Here is a 25,430-nt window from a genome sequence, read left to right as displayed (position 1 = left end):
GTGTGTTTTGTATTTCTATATGAATTTCAAAAGACTTTGACTGAATGGTTTGACAACTTAAAAGAAAAAACTGCAAGACTCTGCGTTGTTGATAGAGGGTACGTTTATGAAATATTTTCATTGTTAAAATAAAAAAACAATTAAATAAATGTAATATATTTAATAATTTTTTTAAATACAATTAAAAAGTTATATTAAGTATAAGTATATATAAGCCTGATTTAAACACTTGATATTTGCGAACTGATTCCATAATTCAAATTCCTTGCAGTACTCCAACACTTTTTACAGGAGTCAATCACTCTCACCTTATCAGATCTGCAGTTGTTCAGGCCCATGCTGGTGAGGGCAGACAGTTTGGCCTCCATTCCCTGCTGATGGTGCTGAAACTGCTCTCTCTGAATCTGCTCCCTCATCTTCCTCGCTTCCTGGATGGCCTTCATCACTGCATCCTGATCTCCAAACAGCGCTGTTGAGTTCAGGCTGGACAGAATGTCTGCAGAGACAAATCGCTCAGGTTCACATATAAATACACATATGCTCAGGGCCATATTGTGAAACACAATATAGGAGGTCTTGTGAGTACAGTCTGCATGTGTGCACTGTAAGTGTGACCGACTCCATGTGTGTGTGTGTGTGGGGGGGCTATTACTGCAGGAAACTAAGGGAGCAATCTCAGTGTGTGTCGCCTTTCTGTAATTAGTGGATCAAAGTGAGGTGAGGCGGGATGGCAGTTAAATCTCGGAAATAGTAGAAAAACAAACACCAAGCCTGTGTTCAAAGCCCAACTCCAAGAGGAGGAGGGAAATGAGCACTGCTCAACAACACAGTGCAGTTTTAATGAAAGACTGTTTTTAGTAACTGTTAGTAGCAGCTTCCAAAAAAAAATTTCTTAAAATGAGAGATGAAGTACAAGCTTTGAAAACAAATATACAACAACGCCATCCGTTACTCTTTAAAATGGCAGGGTCTACAAGAGATTATGAGTTGGGAGTGTGTCAAGTTCACTCTCTGATTCCACACTACAAAGAATCAGAAATATACAATTTGTCTCTCAGCTGTGAGGATGTTAATAATTATAAAAGATTTCATTACACAGAACTCTAAAAGCAGACCAAATCTACAGTTTTACCCAGAGACGAGCCACGGCCCATCCCTCCGATGGGGCTGGGGATGCCTCCGCTCTTGGACAGGTTGTTCGGGCTGCTCTTGTTGCCTGGGAAGAAGATCTGTGTCGGGGATGTGGGGGATCTGACAGGCTCAGCTGTCTTGGGCCGAGCGGAGAGATTGAGAGGCTGCGTTCCCTCCTCCTGTACATAAAAGACACAAAGCTTCTGTTAAAACAGGGACGCCCTATAGAGAGATGCTTTCCACCTTACATAAAAGACAATGCACCAGAGGCTATTACTGTAGACTAATTAGTCCAACTCCTCCAAGACATGGGTTCTGTATTCATAGCCAGGCTTTGTGCCATGCTGTAGCTCCTCAATGCCGTGAGAGCCAGGCTTTGTTCGGGTTAATTAAAACCCTCTCTGTCTGAGCACACATCTTTATCTTTTCACCTGCTCTCATGCCCGAGAGAAACGGTTAACAGCTAATACATCCTGTTTCAAACAAATGCAATCAGACCAGAGAGCTTGTTACTGTTGTATTACAATTAAGTGTGTGTGTTCTGATGTCTTTGTGGTGACCAAATGTGGTCCCTATAGGAAGAACAGCTCTAATTTGTGTTCTACGGTTTCATATTTAGGGACATAGACTAATGTTCAAAAGTTTTTTTTTTTTATATATTAAATTTTTTATTTATTTTATTTTTTTAAAGAATTTTATTCAGCAAGGATGCATCAAATTGATCAAAAGTATGTATTTCTGAATGAATCCTTAAAAAATGTATCACCGTTTCCACAAAACTATTTACAAGCACAACTGTGTTAAACATTGATAATAAGAAGAAATGTTTCTTGAGCACCAAATCAGCATATTACAATGATTTCTAAAGGATCACATGACAATGGAGACTGCAGTAATTGCTGCTGACAATTCATCACAGGAATAAATTTCATTTTAAAAATAGATTAAAATAGCTATTTTAAATTGTAATAATATTTCACAAAATCACTATTTTACTATATATTTTTTTACTTTAAAAAACATTTAAAAATCTTACCCGGCCCAAAGTAGAGAGCTTGATGATTAAAACACAAGGTAAAATTTGTGTCAAAACTGCATCATCAATCCAGAACTTTAAAAATGCATCTCATCATATTAATGCATCTTGTGTAGACTAGAAAAAGATTTCACTCTCAGTGTTGTACTGTCCAAACAGATGGGCCACATACAGAGACTGCCCCCAGCTCTTTACAAATCTGACTGCCAATAACAGTTTGTCGTTCAATTACGCTTCAACTAGACAAACAAACAGACTGCTAGCTAATTAAGCACAGCATATCTACATAGGGAGTTAACGGGGCAACAATCACGTAACATCTTTGATCAATATTAACATAGTGTATCTCATACAACACGTGTTGGCAAGTAGAGTGTCTAAAAATGCCCGTCCGACTCTGAATTGTGGCTCAGCGTAATTGCCAATGATCTTACCGTATGCTCTGAGATGTTGATATGTGGCGGCTCTCTCCAAAGGCAGAGCTCCAAAAGCCCTGGAGGAGCAGCTTAGCTGAGCGACTGAAGAGGATTGCGGGTGCTACGCACACACTACTGTTTGCCTCAATGATTTACCCCCGTTCTATTGTGATATTAAACTAAACTTTTCCAAATGTGCAAGTGTTTTAGGTTACAGTCGCCGCACAAAAAAGCAAAATGATGATGTATATCAGTGAAGACTGATGGAAAAGCGCTATATGCTGCGAGTGTTGATCTTATAAAAGAAACAAAAGACAGTCATCACATCATTGTAGCCTCATCAATATATTTCGATTATGTGCCTCTGAAGTCATTGCCTTAGTCCAGTCCAAGTTAAATGTAACACGCAGGAAAACGTGGGCCAGTCTCTGTCATGAGAAACAATGTGTTCCAAAAATTGCTCTCCAGGAGCAGGGAAAGCCATAGCAACCCTGTCCACAGAGTTCTGCTTGAGAGAGCGGGTGCCTTGTAAAAGCAGCACAGATTGATGGGCTCGGAGCGAGAGGAGAAACAACTTGCTGCTGTACCTACCATAGCTGGTTTAGTGAACAAGGAAGTGGAGAAGACTAGGTCAAGTACTACTCCAGTCGCACCAGACCAGGCTGGGATCATACCTTGACTTGAGCCAGGGGGGTTGAAGCCCTCTTTTCATTCTTCAAGCCAGACGGGGAGATCGGCCCAGTAGAATTGGGGGGCTGGGACAGCAGAGGCATCTTGGCTCCTGGAGAGACCTGCATGCTGGCCAGATGGGCGGCATAGAGTTGCTGTAAGGAGGGAGACAACCCACAAGGCGTTAACATCCAAAGCCAGACACTATTCAAAGCCTTTATTCTCTCTTTTCTTCTCTCTCTTGCATTGCTTTTTCCCTTTCCATCCCGGCATAGGAGCTCCATCAAAGGTCTAACTGTATATCAAAGCTTGGATCCAGGGAGAGGCAGCAGCCCCAAAAAACCACACAGCAATGGCACGCATACAAGAGGCTTGGAGCCACTCGTCTTTCCACTCATCACGCAAAATTTGCAGACTGAAGCCTAGCTGCTTCTAAGATCTGATTTCCTTCCCCTCGCTCCCTCTAGTAAGCCCCTTCGACTTTAATTGGCGCCTTTTCGTGTCGCTACGCAGACACCTGAACTTCCCCCTTCGATGGCGCAACGCACATTCCGCCAAAGTTACACAAACTCATGGTAGTCGAGTTTCAGTTACGCACTCTATCAAAGACATTCAATAAGACAGGAAGCCTGACAGAGAATTCACGTTCTTCTGCTTATTTTCACTAGCTCACGGTCAACACGCTCGCTAATCAGCAACCTTCCAGCGGTACGCATTCAGCATGCTGAAGTGCTGCGTGTCAATCACTTATCAGAACTGAGCGGAGAAAGTGTGCGGGAGAGGTTTAGATTTCAGCTATGAGACTGAATGACTGTCATAACCTATTGGGAATGATTTTTATTTCAACAGATTGCTAATACCCACACACCATGCACACAAAATAAAAAACAAAAAATAACAACTGCACCATTCAAAAAAACAAAGCAGTGTTAGATCAAAAGGAACAATTAAATAGAAAATCCTGGGTTAGAATGTCAAATTGTACAACATTGTATATCGACATTTGATTTAGCACGTTGTATTATTCACAGATGCTTAAAACAATCACACTTCCTTTCAGCTCTCTAGTGAGAAGACAGATGTATGCACGGCTGCTTTCCCTCAGGCAAATATTGATTAGCGAGCAGGTAAATGCTTTTATTGTCTTTTGTCTCTTACATTAAGAGGAATCACACCAGGCCACGGGACATACAGTAAATGTTAAAATTGGATAAAATCAGCTCTGAAAACATTGAAAGTGCATGAAACAAAGACTTGAAACAGAGACTGGAGACAGTAGAGATCTGTATAATCTAACATGAAGGGGACGAATATTTAAAGCGTATTCCAAGACAGGGTTATTCGAATAAAGCTGAAATAAAATATAAATATTAAAACAAAAAAACTTAAACTAAACAACTTAAATTATAAATGCTGCCTTTACAACTACTTGAAATATGGTTAAGTTGAAGCACTAAATTTACTAACTGGGAATAAAAACTAAAAATGGCAAAACCACAAAATAACAAAATTTTATGTACAAATAAAAGCGAACTCAAAATATCAATAAAAACTATAATGCTATGTAAATAATATTAAAATAACACTGTTCTAGCTTTGTTATTTTGATGGTGATTTTATAGGTAACAGTCATATATATATATATATATATATATGGCTATACTTTATTTTTTTCTAATGTATATACTGATAGTCAGTAAAAATAGTAGAATAGTCAGTAAAAACACAGCCCAATGTACCATGTTAATAAGAAAGAAAATAATTTTGTTATAAGTTTCAGTGATAAAATATCACCCTTTAATGAATCAGACGGATCGGTACTATATTTTGCTCACTTTATGATTTTACACGCATAAGCCAAACCCAAAACTACAATGCCAACATTTAAGCCAAATTTTTTCAGTCTCCCCTAAAAATAGCAGCCCAGTGCTATTATTCATATGTTTTTACAGCCTCAGTCCTTGTATTTTCAACCCCAAAAAAGCATAGAGGTTTTTCTGAATGCGTATGTACCCGAGCGTGTTTGCCTCTCTCTCTGCTCTCATTTCCTTTCCTTACTGGGCTACATAAGGACTCCACTTGTCTGAAATGGAAAAAGTGGCACCAGCATTAGTGGCCTGCCCCACCTCAGCCACTCACATAGAAAAACCTGAGCCCAGACAAAGCGCTTTGTGTCTACATGTATCAGGAGATGTAAACACTAAAATGCTCTCCGGTACCAAAGTTAAACGCTTGCACATTAGTGGCGCACAAAGGGGTCATTCTTCTGCGGGAGACCTGGGGCAAGCGCCGGCACACGGACAGCGGAAATGGCAGGCTGATTAGGTTCACACAGTGATAGTGCAGCTCGCCAGCCTGGTAAACAGTAAGCCTTTGTCCTGCAAAGCAAAAAACACAATCGCTATTCTTTTTTTTCTCTATAGGTAGTAAGTGAACGGACGTGTGAGTTTGTGTGCTTGTGAACAAGAAGGAAGCCCTCGGTCCAGTCTGCTGGACACATGTTTGTTAACAGCGCTGCTTCTGCTGATGTGGATGGGCAGAGGGACTCTGACCTTGCATGGGAAGAACTTTATTGTTCCGGAAAAAGAGCGTAATTGGCTTTTGCTTCAAATTAGAGCCAGTCAGACTGCCTTTTGTGAGGCCTGATTAACGGGTCAAAGCCACAGGGTTACGAGTAAAGCGGTCTGCTAGAAAGACACAGGCGGGGAAAAAAAATAAAAAATACTAATGGAGAGGTGTGACACGTAGCAAGCTTCTTATTGTCAAGGGCAGGAAAGGAGAGGATGCTTGCAAATGTGTCACATCGAGCTGTGCACAGTGCGGCTTGTGTATTAAGGTCATGTGTTTTGATGCTGAAAGGTGTGAAAATAGACAAAAGGAGAGATGTGCTGATGTGGTGGGAGTCTGTCTGAAGGGCATGTAATGCAGGGCTCCACTGGGCCTCCTCTGCCTCTCCTTCAGCCATACTGCAGGGTCTCCACAGCAGACAGGGCCAACGCTAATGAGGGTCATGCTGAAAGTCAATGGCTGAACAGGGAGTGGGGCAGCCGGGACAAGCTGGCTCCATGCCCCCTGCCCCACAAAACTAAAAGGCTGAGCATGGTCAATCTTATCATTCTTCAGTCTGAGTTAACAGAGTCTGTTAATGCTTCAGATCTAGCTATAATAATTAAGCTTCCACTCTTTCTGTTTCACAAATGAGCAGTGAAAGATAATATATTCACAAGGATGTTCATGGGTATCGTCTTCTCAGGAATACTTAACACATTCTGATGATTTCTCATATAATACAAGCATTTAAACTCTAATCAATATTTCATGTGCATTTGGGCCATACCATCTGTTGTAGAAGTCTTTGTTCATACAAAAATCTCTCTCAATTATAACAATATTTGCAAAAAGAATGTTTGGGAATCTCAAATAGATACTTTCTACTGGCACACTTAAATGTTTTTTGTGAATTTTGCATAGTACTGTGAAAAAAATAAAACATAATCAAACTTAAAAACATATATAATATGTACAAAATATGTATACAGATTTAATAAATAAAACCTCTCAAATATAAGTAATAAATATAAAATATTTAAATTAATATTAAAAATATAAATAATAAATATAAAATCTTTATATGACACTTCCCGAACATCCATTAAATATAATATAATGTAATGTAATTATTGGTTTTGATATTTTAAAAGAGGAACAAAAGATGAGTGCCTCAACTGCTACCTAACTCAGCACACACACACACACACACACGCTCAAAACACACATGTGTGCTGTAACACCAACAGACATACAAGTGGTGTATAAGCAGCAATCTGACACAGTGGAGAGCTATTACAGTGTGTACTGAAGCTGCTGGCTCTGAGGAAATGGAAGCTGATGGGGACAGAACACTAGTGGTGCTGGAGAGAAAGAGAGAGGCCAAAAGCGAGCTAAAGAAAAAGAGAGGCAGAGATGTTGAGCTGCTCTCAGCATGTGGTTTCAGAAAGGCCTGCAGAGAAAAGGCCTGATCCACCCCAGTGACTCAGGTAATACCTTTGTCCACTTGAGCATTAAATGACTCGCTGCTATACAGCTTAGTTAGAGAGAGAGGGGCTCGGGAAATGGGGTTTTTCAATTCGCTCGCCCGCGGTCCTCATACTTCGAGCGATACATGCGCACACACGCAGCCAGATTAATGTCTCCCGCCTCTCTCTCTTGCACACATGAGCCATGCCCATCTCACAGTCTGTGGATCCCAAATGAGTGGGGTCCAGCCCAAGGTCAGGCGGTTAGCCTCTGATAATTAAAAGCAACCCCTCTGGAGACAGAAGAGGTTAAATGAGAGGGCCCACCGATTCTGCCTGCAACAACAGTATTTGCAGATCATCCAGATTACCCAACACTTTCAGACCACGCTGCTGTATGTATCAACACTCAGGGATACTTTGCTTTCTTGGAGAGCCAATTCAGTGCTCCACCTCTGTGTAAAGATATGTAAACGCTCAGGATAAACTGTTTATAAACGAAAAGGGTACAGTTAAGGTAGGTTATGCTGTTTTTTTTTCAGTCAAACAGCATTCAGAGACACTGGGTTTTACAATGTAAAAATTGATGTAATAATCAGAGCTGGGGGTCCGAATCTGACCTGGGTTACATCTCAATCACAACTTTTTCAATACTCAATTATCCTATAGACAAAGTAAATAAAAATTTTTGGGAAATCTGGTGCTCAGGAAACATTTCTTATTTACGTCAATGTTGCGCTGTTTCACATTAAACCACGATACACTTTTTTCCAGGAAGTTAATGCCACTTTTGAGCAGTTTAATATGTACGTGCTCAATAAAAAAATCAATTTCTTTAAAAATAAACAAAAAGATTTGGGGTTAGTATGATTTTTTTCAATGGTAATAAACTTAACCTTTATGGTTCATAGTGCTCACAGTGTGTATATTTTCTGAATTTTTCTCTGGAATGAGACCGCAAACTGAAATGGCTCATGAAACACTAGATTTGAGCACATATGACGGGCAAATAGGCCATCATGTGAGGTAAAAAAACAACTTGAGTCTCTTGTTTGTTCTTAAAGAGAGGGGCCGACTGCTCTCTGGCAGATGCTGGGAAATACAGTGGCAGATTTAGCCAATTTTAGTGCTTCTAGCTATAATGGTGCATGACTGTCTCTCCAACTTATCCGCACAGGCCCCAGTCTGAGCTCACTGAAACGTGTCCATGAGGCCCAAAAAACCCCACTGATACATTATCATACGTCAACACATAAGCACACTAAATTACATACACTAAGGCACTTGTGTTTGTGCGTCCTCCTCGGCTCTCTGTATGGGCACAGCTGAGCGGTAGCATGGGGAGAGGACTGCGTTACTGCTGCATGGTCGACTCTGCCATTTCAGTAGCATTGGGGCGCCCGCGCCCGTTTGCCACAAGGCTTGTCCAGGCTCATTGCCCAAGGCAGGCGGGCTGACCCAGGCTGGCCCAGATGTCAGAAAGGGAAGCAGGGGTGCGCTAGTGCGCTGCGCCAATGCTTTCCAGTATGGCCAGACATCTGTCCCATCTGCTGGCGGCAAAATGATGATGTATATCAGTGAAGACTGATGGAAAAGCGCTATATGCTGCGAGTGTTGATCTTATAAAAGAAACAAAAGACAGTCATCACATCATTGTAGCCTCATCAATATATTTCGATTATGTGCCTCTGAAGTCATTGCCTTAGTCCAGTCCAAGTTAAATGTAACACGCAGGAAAACGTGGGCCAGTCTCTGTCATGAGAAACAATGTGTTCCAAAAATTGCTCTCCAGGAGCAGGGAAAGCCATAGCAACCCTGTCCACAGAGTTCTGCTTGAGAGAGCGGGTGCCTTGTAAAAGCAGCACAGATTGATGGGCTCAGAGCGAGAAGAGAAACAACTTGCTGCTGTACCTACCATAGCTGGTTTAGTGAACAAGGAAGTGGAGAAGACTAGGTCAAGTACTACTCCAGTCGCACCAGACCAGGCTGGGATCATACCTTGACTTGAGCCAGGGGGGTTGAAGCCCTCTTTTCATTCTTCAAGCCAGACGGTTTACATACACTAAGGCACTTGTGTTTGTGCGTCCTCCTCGGCTCTCTGTATGGGCACAGCTGAGCGGTAGCATGGGGAGAGGACTGCGTTACTGCTGCATGGTCGACTCTGCCATTTCAGTAGCATTGGGGCGCCCGCGCCCGTTTGCCACAAGGCTTGTCCAGGCTCATTGCCCAAGGCAGGCGGGCTGACCCAGGCTGGCCCAGATGTCAGAAAGGGAAGCAGGGGTGCGCTAGTGCGCTGCGCCAATGCTTTCCAGTATGGCCAGACATCTGTCCCATCTGCTGGCGCCCAGCCTGCTCCCTCGTTCATTTGCCCCTTCCCCCATCTCAACCTCATGTTTTCCTTCTATTTCCTTACATAGCTCCACTAACTTGAAGGGTAGGATATGTTCTGCGCATTTCTGCTTTACAAGCCTACACTAATAACCCTGTGCTGGTATCAACCCAGGTGGTCATTCTAAGCTAGATGGTCTGCATCTCTCGCTATCTGTTTACTTGCCTCTCTGTTTTACAATTCCATCCATCCAGATGTCCACCTATCCCTCCCATTAGAGGCTCTGCCCCATGCTCATACCGCCTCTTGTCTTCTGGCTATCTCTCCAGAGTCTGTCTCGCACAGCACGCGCCACTCCTTTCCTCTCTCCTTCTTTCTCTCCTCTCCTCCTCAATCACACCAGCAGCTGTTCACTCTCATTTCTGCAGCTCATAGTCAAAAGTGTTCCACTTGTTAGCTGTGGCAGAAAGCCCTGCTCCCTCCATACATCCGGAATGCAGAGACATGAGCATCCAAACAAAAGATAACACAGTATTTCCTCTCTTCCCTCATCCCCAGCAGAAGTTTCTGAGAAGTTTCCCTGACTCTTAAATGTGTTAGCATTAATAATAGCATTATATAAAGCACCTTTAACTTGAGAAATGCTATATAAATTTAACCCTCATGTTCTGTTTGGGGTCTCTGAAACCCCAGGATCATTTAATAGATGCTACTTAAAATTGAAGCATCAGGTGACATGATTTAAATTAATAAAAACTTGATATTATCAAAACCTTGATAACAGACCTCCTGTAACACCTAAAATGTGCATTAAACACAATTGCTTTATTTAAAGTGTTAAGGGCTTTCATTGGGTCAAAATAAAATGTATGTAAAGAAATAGAAACAAAAAATTACTTTTAATGAATTATTATTTTTTAAATTAATTCTTAAATTAAATGTATAAATTAAAGAAGGTTATAAATACACAGTAAATTAATTTGCATGAAGTTTAAAACTGTGACAGAGTTTGTCAATTAAAAGAAAGAGATAAAGTGAGATTGAAGAATAAGAGAGAAAAATATTAGGAAATAAAGAAAGGAGTAAAAAAACAGTAAAAGAGAGAGCAGGACAGAGGCCAGCAGGTCCTATTTGTGTTTTCTCCCTCTATTATATGCCACAGGGAAGACCCAGATGTTCTGCTTTATCCCATGATGCTTTATTTTAGGACTGCTTAAACCCAAAAGACTGCTTCCAATGATAAAAAACAGGCCTCTCACAAGTTGACTTGAGATTTGTATAGAGCTCTTGGCAAAACAATATATCAAGGACAGAATGGCTTTAAGGAAATTGTTTTCCTCTAAGCAATTGATGTAAGGTGATCTTGTACGCTGGCAAATTAAATGCCAATTCAAGCAGACAAAAAATAAAATCGAATTCTTTTGTAGAATTAGGATAATTCCTTTTAGACTGTCTGGCCATACGGCTACAATCCGACACAATTTCCGCCTGGAGGTGAGAGGTGTCACTTCTAATAGGGAAGCAACGCCGGGGGATGGAGCCATTGTTTGGAGGCCGTGCCCAGCTCATCCTGAACCCTGAGAGGGTCTTAATGAAGAGAGACATGCGGTCTGGGGAATAGTTTGAGCGGCTTTTCTCTGGTGACTTGCAGACGAGGGCCAATCTGTCAGGGACACATTGAGCGAAATTACTCGGCGCGCTGGGACGCGCGGTGACAAGCGGGTGCGTGTACGCGCATGGCGCGGTCGAGGGAAATGTATTGACAAGCAAATTACACTCTCAGATCGCCTGGCCGCTTTCATTTTCACTCCCCGGGACCTGAGGCCTTTTGTTAGCCTGCGGATGGGCTGGGGTGACGGGGAAGAGACAGGACAGAGACAGAAAGAGAGAGAGAGACATTCCACAGCCAGCCCACTTACTGTTATGACACTGTAAAATTGTGAGCCGTTGCATCGGCAACATTAAGACTGGCAGAGCGGCCGTCTCTCTTCCTGCATGACCGAGCACAGCATTGTGGGAATTAATTCCTTTCCAATCAGAGCATTTTTTAAGGTTCATATATTTCCCCAGTCTAAACTGAGAAAATTAGGGAAAATGATACCTTGCCAGAATTGCTGACAAGTGAAGATATTCTAATTAGACAGATGCACCCAGCCAGTGGCACGGGGTGGGTGGGTCCACTGGCACAGGAAGTGGGGATCTCATAGGTGAGGTCACTCCCACCGAGCGGATCAGTGATGCATAAGCGGCGAGAGCTCAGTGATACTGCCATTACAGATAATCACCCAGACACAGCAGACAAATCCATACATACCTCTCATTAACACTGACCCGGCGCTGGCCCTCATTTATCTGACATATTTAGAAAGATCCGCTTCCTTTGATTTAAGACAGGAATTCAAAGCTGGTTATTTCTGCTCCAAAAAGGAAGAGAGACAAAAGCAGCCCCGACCACATGCTAGCACATGCTAACTGCCGTACAAATCGGTCCGCATCTCCCTTTCTCACTTAATTACAACCTCATCATTTTCTTTCAAAAGAATGTTTTGCCTGCACTTTTGTCCTCAAAGTGAACTTTTGCGTGCAACTTCTATGTCTTAGCCCGACAGACAAAATGCGAGCGTTAACGACATTACCGTCGCACTCGGAATGAGATTAATCTCCTCTTATCTCCGTCCTGATCATTTTTAATCATCTTCCGCGTGATGATCGAAGCTCAGTTGCGGCGGAAAGGGTATGTTTGACTAGCCGGGCTTTCTTAGACTCAAGGGTACGGAGAGTAAATACCAATCTGCTCTGCTAAATCTGCGGCAGACAGACAAACTTCAATTAATGGGAATGCAACTCATTTGTGTTTACTGTATTTTCTAAAGGTCAGCCAAGTCATGGACTCGGAGGCTTGCTCTCAGTCCATTCCCAGGGTTAAATCTATTATCACAATGAATGGCTGAGAGATCTCGGTGCCTCCTGATATATGACTATCCCAAACTCGAGCTGACCCATCAGAAACGCTATTAATAGATGGGACAGCCCCTGGTTACGCCACTGCAGCTTACTCCTAAGGGAGGAGGGAAGACGCGCTTACGCATATGGATCCAAATGATTTTCAATCTGTTTTTGCATCACAAGCTTGCTCCCTGTTTAGCTCGTTCTTACAAGTGCATGCATATTCTACACACGCTCTTTAACATGAATAGATGCATTCCACACCTTCAACACAGATGATTGTTCTCCCCAAAGTCGCATGCTATAGCAAAGGCCTTTCCAGCTCCAGCTGCAAGCATTGTTCCAACTTGCCAAGGCTCATTAATGCTGAGAGCGATAAGCTCTGAAGGACAAATTGTGCACATGTATCAGCAAGAAGAAAAGGTACGAAACGCTCTCCTATCCTCTCTCCCCCGCACGTCCTCCTCCCTCCGCTCTCAGCTTTGTTTTGTAACATTCCCAGCTATCAGAGAGCTTAATGTCTAATTGCTATCAACCGCTTACCACTGTTGTTGACAAAACAACAAATGTCTATGAATAAAAAAAGTGAGAAAAAAATGAATAAATGAATCCGCTATGTGGCTGCGAGCTCCATCGCCTTCTGCTCTCGTTCATTTGATCCTTCTGTCTTTTCTCAAAGAACTTAGAGGAACTTAGGTGCATTTAAAGTTTCAAAGCACAAGTCTAATGATTGAGTAAACAGGAAGGACTAACGGCATTAGTTGGAAAAATAAAACACGCTCTTTGTGAAAGTAAACAAAAATCTGGATTAAAAGAAACAATTAAAATGACAAGCATGAGGAGATAAACTTGAATGAATGTGTCAATCGATATTTAAGCACATGGAGATAGTGTCTGAGAAATGCTCCCAAGGCAGCCCGGAGGGTCTTGGAAGCTCTTCCATCATTATGATACGCAACGTTACCACAAAGTTACTCAAAAGAGAAAGCAATTAAGGCACAAGGGGCCTCCGAAATACCCTTCAACGACGCAACAACCCGTTCCCATGCACAGCGTCAAGGCTGCGCTGTAAAAACGGGCTATATTGCAGATGGAAGGTGTTAAGCTTGTAGGGGTGGACCGGTGTGCGAGTGATTTAGCTCTAACTTGTTATTTAGCATACAGCTGGTTTGCTCACACTGTGCTGAGGGCTTGGCCCACTGCCCGTAAATTCTTTTGTGACTGTACATACCTGGAGCTGGAGAGGGTTGAGTCCTGACGCGGCAGCAGCTGCCATTGTGGATGGAATGAACTGCACCGGGTAGTTATCACCTGTCAGAGAAAGGAGGAGGGGGAGATAGTGAACAATGCGCACAGGTTGAGACAATGAGCGGCCTAACGGCAGGCCAGACAAGTGCCAACACAGTTCCTGTAGGCCTGCCTGCACCCAGCCTCGGCACTCAGCCCAAACATCTGCACTCACAAAAGAGTTAGCTGGCCAGAGCAGAGCGGGATTTACACAGGAACGTCTCTCTTTCTCTCACATTCGGGCTTTCTTCCTTCTCCCTTTTTTATCTTTGCCCACACTTGCACAGTCTTTTCTGATCTGACCGTGCATTGTGTTAAAGGTTATGCCCTTTTACGTTATTTTTCGTAAGTAACTACGATTTATATCATGTTCTGTGAGAAGCTTGCCTAGTCATACTATTGTTCTACATGCCATTATGTGTTTTACAATGTGATCTGGCACAGAAAAACATGTGTGTGAAAGAGAGAAACAGTGTAGAGACGCCAACTTCAACAGGTTTTAACAAGACAATTTTCTTATCTGAATGCAGCTTGAAAGACATTTTCATCACAAGATCAAACGTATCCAAAAGAATCAAACAATACAATAGGGCAAATGGAAAACACAATAGGAATTCGATGAAAAACTACAGGTTTGAACAAAAAACCCCTGGAGATATAGCTCTGGAAACCTTATACAGATAATTGAGTGCCTCTGAAAGTGTGTGTTTAAGTGTGTCAGATGTGTTTTGTGCTGTGGTTGGTGTATATAACACTGTCTCTGGCTCAGAGAGCAGAGGTTTGACTGAAGCGTGCCCATGGAAGGGGAATTGGCCCTCTTTCAGCCCCCACTTCTGCCTGTCACTTCTTCTCACAAACATATGGAGCTATTAAGCCACAAGCATAGGGGTAAACATATATCCTCCCTCTTTTCCCCCCTCCTACTCACTTTGCAATCTGACTGACCACAGCACATTGTGATGCGGCCAGGAAATTCAATCCCTGTCTGGCAGGGGTGAATAAAGAACACAACTGAACTGATTTCAAATAGTGCAATGAGAGTTGTAGAGGGGGTTATTATCGTCCAAGGTTCTCTCTCTCTCTCACTCTGTACTTGTGGTGATATGTTATGTGAGCCACGGGCAGGTCAGGTGCCAGCCGAGAACACTAGGCCAAGGCTAATGGTCTGGGGGCTGGGTGGGCAGTCAGTGTCTCAAGTAGACAGGGTCGGCTGCCAGCATTTTCTATGTCAGTCTGTGAAAGTGAATCTAGTTTAAAAGGCAAATCTGCCTGTCTCCAGCCAGTGGATGCCAGTGAGGCTCCAGTGACGCCACTACCCAATAGGGTTGTTTCTCCAAGCCTGCTGAGGCCAAGGGCCAAAAGCTTATTATCAGTCCACCTTGGAGGCCAATAGTGGGCTCCCTCACATCTCATTCAGTGAACTCTGAGAAGATTTCTGAGTAGTATTGTGCCATTGGCAGTGTTAATCTCACCTATATATATATATATATATATATATATATATATATATATAAAATCGATTGAACTTTGATTCTATAGTCATGATGAAGCATTGACTAACTTTAAAGGCTATTTTCATTAAAAGACAAAAACAATGACTAAAACAAAAACTGACCTAAACTGACTAAAAGCTATTTCCATGTAGCATGGTCTGCCAAAGTAATCAACAGTGGCTGAAGAACTATTTGGTTGGCTTACACATTTCAGGCCAGAAAACCCAAGCCAGAGCATGCACTTCATCATGTAATTCCCCTGTGATAGCATCACTTTATTAGAGTGGTGCCTTATCAAATCAAGCTTTGCAAAGACACCAAGCAGGAAGGGGCAAACCTCCTAAGCTCAGATCACAATACTCTACTGTCTTATTTTCTTTAAAAAGGGCTACATGGGCTGCTGAATAAGTGCTTTCTCTCAAAAAAGGTATTGCTAGAGAGCTTCATAGTGTATTCTGTTTCAGCCAGGTATCATGCTGCAAATCGAGGCCAATTTGGACTGCCAACTTGGCACAGGGCCTCTTTAAGTGGAAGGACCCAAGGGTCTCGCACAGGGCACCACTACCGCTGACGCGGGCCGGTGCTCCATAAGAAGCGAGGGCTGCAAGGCTAATGAAAAGGTGGAGGAAAGTGGGAAGGAAAGGCTGGCGGAGTGCTCCTTCTGCAACCTCTTCACTTCTACTCCACCTGATGCCAAAAGCCAAGCATGTGGAATATTCAAGCCGAGTGGGGCTCTCTTTGAAATCAATGGTTTTGTTAAAGGGCTCAGTGTCTACCATGGTCACAACCCTTCCTCCAGGCCAAGACCGAAGGTTCTTTTTGATAAAGAAAAAAAATACTTTGGTCAGGGCTGTGGCACAGTGGACTGAAGCTGTTGGCCATATCCTATTCCTATTCCTCTTTCTCTTAGCCTCGCTTTTCTTTCTACACTCCAGTCTTCTGCAAAATAAAAAGTCAATAAATGAATAAACAAACAAACAAACAAATAATTAAATGTTAATAAAATTAAATAAAATTATGAGTAAATTGGGATTGCTGTTGAATTGGAATTTTTCTAAATGAAATAAATGTACTGAACTGCTATCTATCTATCTATCTATCTATCTAACTATCTATCTATCTATCAAATTGGAAATACAGTTCTCCTTTCTGTTTGCCACTTCTATTCAATTTGAATTCAAATCCAGGAATTTAAAAGGATTTCTCGATTAAATTCAAAACAGGGCATGACTCTGATATATATATCAGCTCAAAACTGGGATCATCAATAGCTAATGTAGTGTATCAATGTCTAAACGCCTGACGCACATTCTCTGTGACATGAACGCGCCCTCCAGGCAAGGTTCTGTACAATCACTGGCTGTCAGCAGTTTCGTCAGCAGGGGTTTCGAGAGCTCATTGCGTCCCAAGGGCCGTGAACATCCACGATCAGCAATACCTATGTGTTCATGTCTGCACGGGGGGGATCACCACTATCCTCCACAAGTCTATTTAAGTAAAGAATGACCCGAGTCCTCTCTTTATACCAAGCCCAAGCCATTGAGCACAGTGTGTGAGAAAGGGGATCTCTGCTGTTTCACTGCAGGGTTAGGGCCATCAGCATTGGGCTTTGGCCGCTTGCGCTGAGCCCGGCCGGGCCGCCCCACGCTGCCCCACGCTGGGCAGTACAAACAGCAATGAGACCTATCACATTATCCGTGGCAATAAGTTGAGTCATGCACACTAATGGCAATAAGCTAAGTCCTAAACTTTCTCCCCTCCGCTGTTTCACAAATTATGAATAATGCAAGTTCTTTACACACGCCAAGGATTCCATTACAGCTGCTGTTATTTGTACTAAAACAGTTTCCATGTCAAACACATTAAAAATCAAACTGGGGAAAAGAAAGCCCTCAGGCTCTTTGTTCAACCTGTCATGCCTTTGTAGTTCCAAAACAGCTGACTTTATGTTCCATCATTTACCTTTTTAGTTAATTTATTAGCTGCTCTACCACACCCTGTAATAATCTAACTCTCACCTGCTGACTTCTGAAGCTTTCCTCCCTCTTACCAGTCTCTCTGTCTAGCGCTCTATCTCTTTTCTTGTATATTTGTCTTTTGATGAGGTGCTGACAACAAACGTGGTTTCTCAAGGCATACTTTGAAGACAAAAGGGAAGCTTTTTTACCGAGCTGCACTGATAATTTCTCTTTATTTCAACTTTTTGTCTTCTTAATTTATGTTCGTTTTCATTTCCTACAGCTCTACTAACACACCTCAGCAGTTACACTGAAAAATCATTACATGACCATTTTTATTTTTCTCAACAGTCCTCTGTGGTAAAGAAAAGAGGGGGGAAATAAGGGGAAAATGATAGAATGATGGAAATTTAACTAAATGCTACTGATTCCTTGGGAGGGAGGAAAATACTTGGTTTAATTACAGAAACTGAGACTGGCACATCCCTAAACCTCAGAACAATGGCTGGATATGAGGGTGAGGGATACTGGCAGTGAGTCAGCCTGCGTGTTGTAGCAATTTCCTACAAATTTGTTTTTGAATTTACAGTGCTTGCGTGAGGAGCACTTCTCTTTTTCACAAAAGGAGAAAAAAGACGTGTCACGACAAGTACGATGGCTCCTTCACCCAGAGGCCCTTCAGTTCCAAAATGAAAAATGTGCACTCCTATGGGTCACCTAGCTGTTTTTTTTTGTGTGTAAAAAACAGAAATAATTAGAGATAGTGATAAATTGCTAATTTAGTATGATCAGTTTTTAGTATCTACAGATCAGTGCCAATGACAAATCCCTCACAAAAGTGACAGTTCTAAATGTGAATAATATATAGATGTATATAATAACATTTTACAAGGGCATGGATTATGTGTTCTCAGCAGAATTATGACCCATGAAGTTGAAACCTTTCATGCTGACAGTGTTTATATTCCAGCCCTCATTCACGTCATCCATTGTTCTGAAGGCTCGAAAAATGCCTTGAACTCTGCCAAAACAGGCTGCCTCACCGAGGTGATACACTTCACAGTGTTCAGAATTAATTGCCTTGACAAGGAGGGCTTGATGTTCTGCTCTCTGAATCCAAAAGGTTGGGCTCTTTAAAAACACTGTGATGATTTGGTCAGGGAAATCAAGCGATGATAAAATGTGTGCTGAGGAAGTTGTGAGGAGGCAAAGAAAGCCTTAAAGTGGCCCGTATGTTCCCCTGAGGTACAGTGAAGATTGGTGAAGCAGAAAAAACATACCACAGATAAAAGAATAAAAGACAGCCAGGAAAGAAATTGTTATGGTCTCCCCTCAAAGACAGTTGTGAGGCTGTTGTGTTTATCATCCATTTTTTTTATCCTGACAACTAATATTAAACTATTTCAATGTTTAAAGGGGTAGTTTTGCAAAAATGAAAATTCTGTCATCATTTACTGATTGTTAGGATAACCCAGGAAAGTGCACAAGGAGCAAGAGGAATAAAGATGTGTAGAGGAAACTCAAGGAGCTGAAGTGTTCTCTCTTACCTGGCTTGTAGGACATGCCTGGGGGGAAGAGGAAGCCCTGCTGGGCTGCCGCGGCTGCTGCCAGAGTGCGCTGGTCGTGTGGAAAAATGGGGATCATGAGCGGAGGCATGTGACCCTGGACCTGCTGAACACAGAGAGAGAGGAGATCACACGGGAGCCTAACACAGCCTGACAGCACCGCTCATATTCTGACCCCGATCCATCTCACACACACTCACCAAATACCTGCACTTAATGCCCACCAATCGCACATTAGCGCTTCAAAGTGGCTATCGCACACACATAAACAGTAGAGTGTTTATTCTTATTTGTATCATAAACAGCGTGTTAAGGTTGTTTGGGTAATATCTACATACAGTACGCTACTAGATTGAAACAGAAATGTCAGGTAGACATTCCTAATAAAACTTAATCATGAGACTGACAGAAAATGTGGATCCTCTCAGAAATACGGCTCTTGTCTCTTGTTCTTGGAAGGTCATTTATATACATGATAAATGCCCAAGGGAGGCCGGTAATTTACAGCACCTGTTTTCAGCTGTGAAAAAGATGGAATGAGCCCAAAAGCTCGTGCATTTCTGATATTTCATGTATAACGTCAACACCTGGCATCGCGTGTGGTGCCTTTCAAATGCTCTCAAACATCTTTATTCCTGCTTTATTGCAAAATAGAGAGAACGTTAATGGCGTGCATAAGGACAGCATTAGCTCTGTGTAAGAGCAAAAACAGACACGCTGAACTAGAGACAAAGAAAAAGAGAGTCGGTGTGTATTTAGGGATCTGAGCAGCTTCCCATCGAAGTTTGAAAACACATGTTTGTGGAGTGTTGGATGGACCCAATCTTGCTGTCATTCTCTGCTTCCTGCCTGTGGGTGATAGGCTGCAGTGGCGCTACTGTGGGCCAGGGCAGAGTTAATGCAGTCGAGCCGGCTCACCTCTGGGGAGCCCAACCGGAGAACGGGTTAATAAAGGTCGGCCCCCCCAAAATAAACACATTATAGAATGTTTCTCCATTCATCGCTCTTTAAAATCAGCCTGCAATAAAAACCGGTCTGGACGCAATTACCGCAGCAGCATTGGGGCATGAAATCAACCTGCTCTGAGAAACCACTTTCTGCTCTGCATTTCTCGCTGAGGTCTGCGCGATCTCCGTCTTTTTAATGCCACTTTCGCCTTTTAAGCGCCTAATGTTAGAGATCAGTAGGGCTTGTTCCCCAGGTGCTAAACAAGTGTTCAGGTCCACTTCAGTGATTCGGACTAAGTGAGTTCTCCTAAGCAAAAATAAATAGAAAAAAAAATTCACTTTTCCATTTACAGAGCTTTGCACTTAAAAAAGTGCATCTACAGAGTTGAGACTGTGCTGAAGTGAAAGAACTGCGTGTTTTTGTTTTTAATTTTACATGTGTGACAAAAAATGCTCTTTAACATGACCTCATGGATGTGTTTGTGGAAATGGGTTACTTGGATGTGAGGTGAATCAAAATGAAAGTGGAGTGAAAGGGGCTATTACATTGAAAAGATAAATAGCGTCTGTGACGTCACCAACTACAGTCTTATACTACCTCAGATACATTTAAGTGCTTTAGAAAAAATGGCTCTGACCATGTAAATTGTTCTCCTTCAGAGGGCCGCTAAGGTCAGTCACATACATAATTGCCATTAGCCTTATTCACATTACCCTTGCAAAACGAATCAGTCTAAAGCCTCAGTATTACACAGAACAGCTGCTTTTAAAGTGGAACCAAAACACAACTGTTCCTTAACATGTCATTTCGCATAGTCCTGCACAGAGGCTCACATGTATAATGACAGAAACACCTGGTCTGCCATGCTTTATCCCATCTGTTCCTAAAATATTTCATCAATGTCTAAATCATTTAAAATAACCTAGAATTAGACATCATTTGAAACAAACAAACTGACTAACAATGCTAACAATAACTCCGCTAATCAGACAGACTCCCTAAATGCTGTTTCAAAAGGTGCAAACAGCAAGAGAAAAAAAAAAAGGGAAGGTACGAACAGATAAATTGCCCTCAGTTTGAGAAGTCGTGATTTGCAGTAATGAGGCCTTTACATTAAAGTTTAATTTACACACGCCACATCTGTGAGTGGCAAATCAAATAAGCGTCCTTAAAGTGGGGACTAATAGTGAAGGTTAGCTTTCAAGCCTGTCAATTAACGTACACTGGTAGAGCTGAGCAGACAATGCAGATAAAGATTTAAAGATGATCACTGGCAATTTGCTTTGAATGCTAATAGACAGAGAATGGAATAAAGTGCCTGCACTTAGAAAGATGGATTTTGATAAATTGCATATTGCATTCTGCATTGAAGCTCGCTTATTATATGCGTCAGTCTCTCTTATTCACTGGATCTATTTGTCTCTCTGTGTCTGTCGCTCTGTGTCTTTATATACACAACATGCTTGCATCCATGCATGCTTACACATGAGAAAATTTATACCAAACTAACAGTAGAAATCAGTAACAGATTTATTGTTTTTATTATAAAATGTATATAAAATATAAAATTATAACTATGATAAACTAATATAAATATTAGTTACTATTAATATAAAATTATTATTTAATTATTCTCAATATTATCATTCATATTAATTGAATGTTATTGAATTATTTTTCCTAGAAATGTGAATATATTTAATTGGTATTTTTCTATATTTATTATTTTATTAATTTTGCATATTTATCCATTCATAGAAGCATTTAATAAAATGAATTAAAACCCAGAACTTGATAGGCACAACCAAAAATAAGAATTCTTAACAAATTATATATACATATTTATATTACCACAGAATTATTATTAATTATAAATATATATATATTTTTTTTTTTTTAATTTCTTATGTTTATTAATTAATAAATTGATTGAAATTAATTAAAACACAGATATTCCTTAATAGAATCATCTGATGCTTCTCCGCTACCATAAACGACTGAATTTCACTTTGCATTGTGCCTCATAAAGCAGTCCGGTTCACACAAATGTATTTATTGCATTGTAAATTGTATAGTCAAAGAAGTTGATCCACATATGTATATGGTATGCATGGTATGTATGAACATGCTCGCCCGTATTTGTGTATCTGTGCCCTGATATTTTGCCCCTCCCTCCGTCAGTGTGCCAGGCGGCTGGCTGCCTTCAGCATTAGTATTGCCAGTCAGATCTTCAAGAGCGTGAAAGAATGAAGTGGAGCAGATGTGAGGAGGAAAGCTCAGGCCTCTGGAAGCTCTGAACCTCATAAACTCAGCTCATTGTAGGCCTGCCTCCTATATCTGCCCTTTGTCTTATCAAATCCTTAGAACCGGAGGATGGGATAATGCCATTTCCCGCCATCTGCCCCAAAGCTTCATTAAAGATACATGAACGAGCCCCATCTTATGAGGAACAGGTGCTATTGTTTGTCCCCGAAGACCTGCTGTGGCGAGGATGTAACTCGCGGTACTTGAGGAAGAGCATCTGTAGCAATCAGTCAGGCTGTGTAGCTGGCAGCCTCTTTCTCTCTTCACACGGCCGACCAGTTCATGGGGGTGTAGAGACACAGAGAGAGAGAGAGGCCTCTTCACCTTCAGCGTCTCACATATATCATCAGTTCAGTGCAGCTGACGAAGTCTGCGGTGATACACAGCACAATCTGTCAGGGATACACACATCACCCGGCCGTGTGTCTTCGCTACTGTCCCCTGCCCTTAGATCAGGCATTCATTTACCCTCCGTTAAGAACACAGGCCATGTCGGGAAGCTTTGAAACTGTAGCTTGTCAACCAGGGGTGGATTTAGGGAATTGGGGGCCCCAGGCAAAATATAGGAATGGGGCCCTATATATTTGCACACATTTTCCTACATCAACCTTGAAGTTCCTTTTTTGTTGTGATGCTTGCTGCTGCACAATGGTGCCCCATAGTTGTGTCCAATGTTTCTACATTTTTCATGTATATGTTATAATGGCTTTCTTTCATGTTGTAGACCACGAAATAGCAACTTATTTACAGTTGAGATACAGGTTTTCACAAAAACAAAATAAATTATAAAATGATAAACCTCACAATTGAGCGTTTAAACCAGGGGTGATTCAGAAGTATAAATTATTATATTAATTTAAAACGGGGTTATGTTGGTGGATTTTCACATTGATCTGAACAAAAACTACAGACTGGATGATTGAAAATGAACATTCATTCTCTGCCAGTAGGAGGCGCTTTTGGAACGTCAGAAATATAGAATGAGAAAAGTGTGAATAAAATATAGCCTATATATTGACAAGGAAAGTCCACTGATGAGTTACCAGCATAAGCCTGTGTGCAAAGGCTGTTTAATTCTTATTTAATTACAGCTTCAGATGCATAATATTTTCATTTCCTTCAAGCAGGATACACAAAAAGCACGTTCAATTCAGACGTAGGGATGCAGCGATTAACCGGTTTCACAATTAACTGTGCTTTAAAATGTCACGGTTAATTAATCGTAAAGGCTCCACTACACCGAGTGTTTCTGTTGCACGGACGGAACTGTTGCAACTTGCGCAAAACGAAAACAAAGTTACACTAGCGGTGCACCATCTTAAAACGCGATAGTGTGGGACCATTTCAGGTACACAAAGTATGACCAGGGTGTCATTTAAATATTGCCATTAAAACTGCTGCTAAAGAGCGAATGCACGGCTTTAAACTATTTTAATGCACGATGTGAAGGCAAGACTGACACGAAGCTATGGCTCGTTAGCTCAGTATTCTGCCCACTTCAGATCAGACAGATGAAATAGTGTGGTAAGATCACATTTATTTGAGTTAATTAATTATATATCTAAGCTATTTTATTAATAAAAGTCACGGGGCAGGGTTCACAACAAGTGTGTGTCCTCGTGAATGTTTATATACGTGCACAGCGTGATCTCTGATCTCACAATCCAAAATAATAGACATGATTTTCTCAGGCCACGTGTAAAATCATATGAATTATTATAAAATTATTAAAATGAATACGTATGGATGACAGTTGATTACAATGATAGTTCAGTTTATTCCCCTCATTATTAATAGTTTCCCCTGTGGGATAAATAGAGTTAATAGTCTTATATCAATAATACTTATTAACATTGTTATATATTATCCCTTTTATAGTATTATGCATAAGTCAAAAACCAACAATAATTTTTTTTTCACCATGCTTCCAGTTTTCTGCCTCAGGTCCAAAAGAAACGTAAAAACTGTACAAACTGAAAACACTAAATATTTTGTGATCCATTTTCATTAGCTATTTTCAAAAGGGAAATACTGACACCTTTTTAATTCCAATTGGAGAGATAGACATTTGTTTGTCTTTATTATTATTATTATTTTGTGCTGTATTATTGGTTACTGTGTTATTTCTGTTTCTAAAGGCAGCAATAAATAACACTTTATTATCTAAAGAGTGTCCATGTGATTTTATACATTAATAATTTTGTGAAATTAATAAATGCATAATAATCGTCATAATCGTGAAACCATGATTATTCCTCAGACAATAATCGAACCAATAAAATCTATAATCGTTGCATCCCTATCAGACGGATGTCGTGGTAATAAACACTGAAAACAGCAACCGTTCGCGTGTCAGAATATATGAAAAAAACATTTTAGGGGGCCCTTGGCTTTTGGGGACCCAAGGCGGTCGCCTACCTTTGCCTAATGGGTAAGTCCGCGCCTGTTGTCAACCTACTCACAATTTAAAGCAATTCAACTACAGTTAATCTACAATTCTACAAACAAGTTACACTGAAGAAAATTTGGTGTGGTATTTTCACTCAGAAATTGTTCAGTAAATTTCACAATTAATTACAAAGAAACGACAAATAACACTTTGAATTAAACAAGAAATTTTGAAGTAGAAAGACTGAAATATTTTCAAGTAAAACGCAGTACAATAATGTCTGTTTTATTTACATTTTCAAAAACCCAAGATGATTAATTTATATTAAATTATATCTTTTTAAAACAATAACACAATAGCACTATTTATATTTAAATAGATAAATAAAAAAGATAAATGTTTAAGATATATTTTATTTTCCTTTTGCAAAAAGCAAAGAATTATTTGGCACAAAAACAATGAAAAACTCATAAGGGTGAAAAAAGCTGAATATATAAATTCACAGTAAAATTCATCAAAGCTAATAAAGAAAAATAAAAGCAAAAAAAAATATTTGACTAAAAATATTTGCAAATAATATTTATATTTAACTAAATATTACTTCTAAATATTATATACATTTTTTAAATAATATTTTTGTAAGAAATACATTATTTTCTATATGTCACAACTAAAAAGAAAATATAAAAGACTTACAGCCTTTCATCTGCATAAGAAAACGAGGCTTCAATGTTGATTTTTGTTCATTCAATTTAATGAACAATTCAGTTTACTGAAATGAACTAGATGGTATGAGAAATGAAATATGTTGGATTAATACTTGCACATGTAATACTGTGAAAAAATAATGTTTTGTCATCATACACTGAGGAAAAAATAAGTAGTGCATTGCTGGAAATGCTACTCTGTGTAGAAAACAGCTGAGCTACAATCACGCTACTGA

General features: G+C 40.8%; 1 protein-coding gene across 8 annotated transcripts in view; it reads right to left on the bottom strand.

The window, feature by feature from the left end:
* The window catches only part of sox6 (SRY-box transcription factor 6), a 136,811-nt gene that overhangs the window by 26,877 nt on the left and 84,504 nt on the right, over positions 1-25,430 (bottom strand). For 7 of the 8 annotated variants that reach the window (XM_016273127.1, XM_016273129.1, XM_016273130.1 and 4 more), the window contains 5 exons: positions 18,829-18,952; positions 13,775-13,854; positions 3,258-3,407; positions 1,133-1,310; positions 309-496 (listed from right to left, as the gene is read on the bottom strand). In XM_016273127.1, the coding sequence (XP_016128613.1) occupies positions 309-496; positions 1,133-1,310; positions 3,258-3,407; positions 13,775-13,854; positions 18,829-18,952 (720 nt within the window). The remainder of the gene's footprint in view (positions 1-308; positions 497-1,132; positions 1,311-3,257; positions 3,408-13,774; positions 13,855-18,828; positions 18,953-25,430) is intronic. The other variant, XM_016273125.1, reaches the window with a different exon arrangement.

Source organism: Sinocyclocheilus grahami, unplaced genomic scaffold (genome assembly GCF_001515645.1).
Source record: "Sinocyclocheilus grahami isolate Dianchi unplaced genomic scaffold, SAMN03320097.WGS_v1.1 scaffold76.1, whole genome shotgun sequence".
Lineage (NCBI taxonomy): Eukaryota > Metazoa > Chordata > Actinopteri > Cypriniformes > Cyprinidae > Sinocyclocheilus > Sinocyclocheilus grahami.
This window is presented reverse-complemented; position numbering and strand designations above follow the sequence as displayed.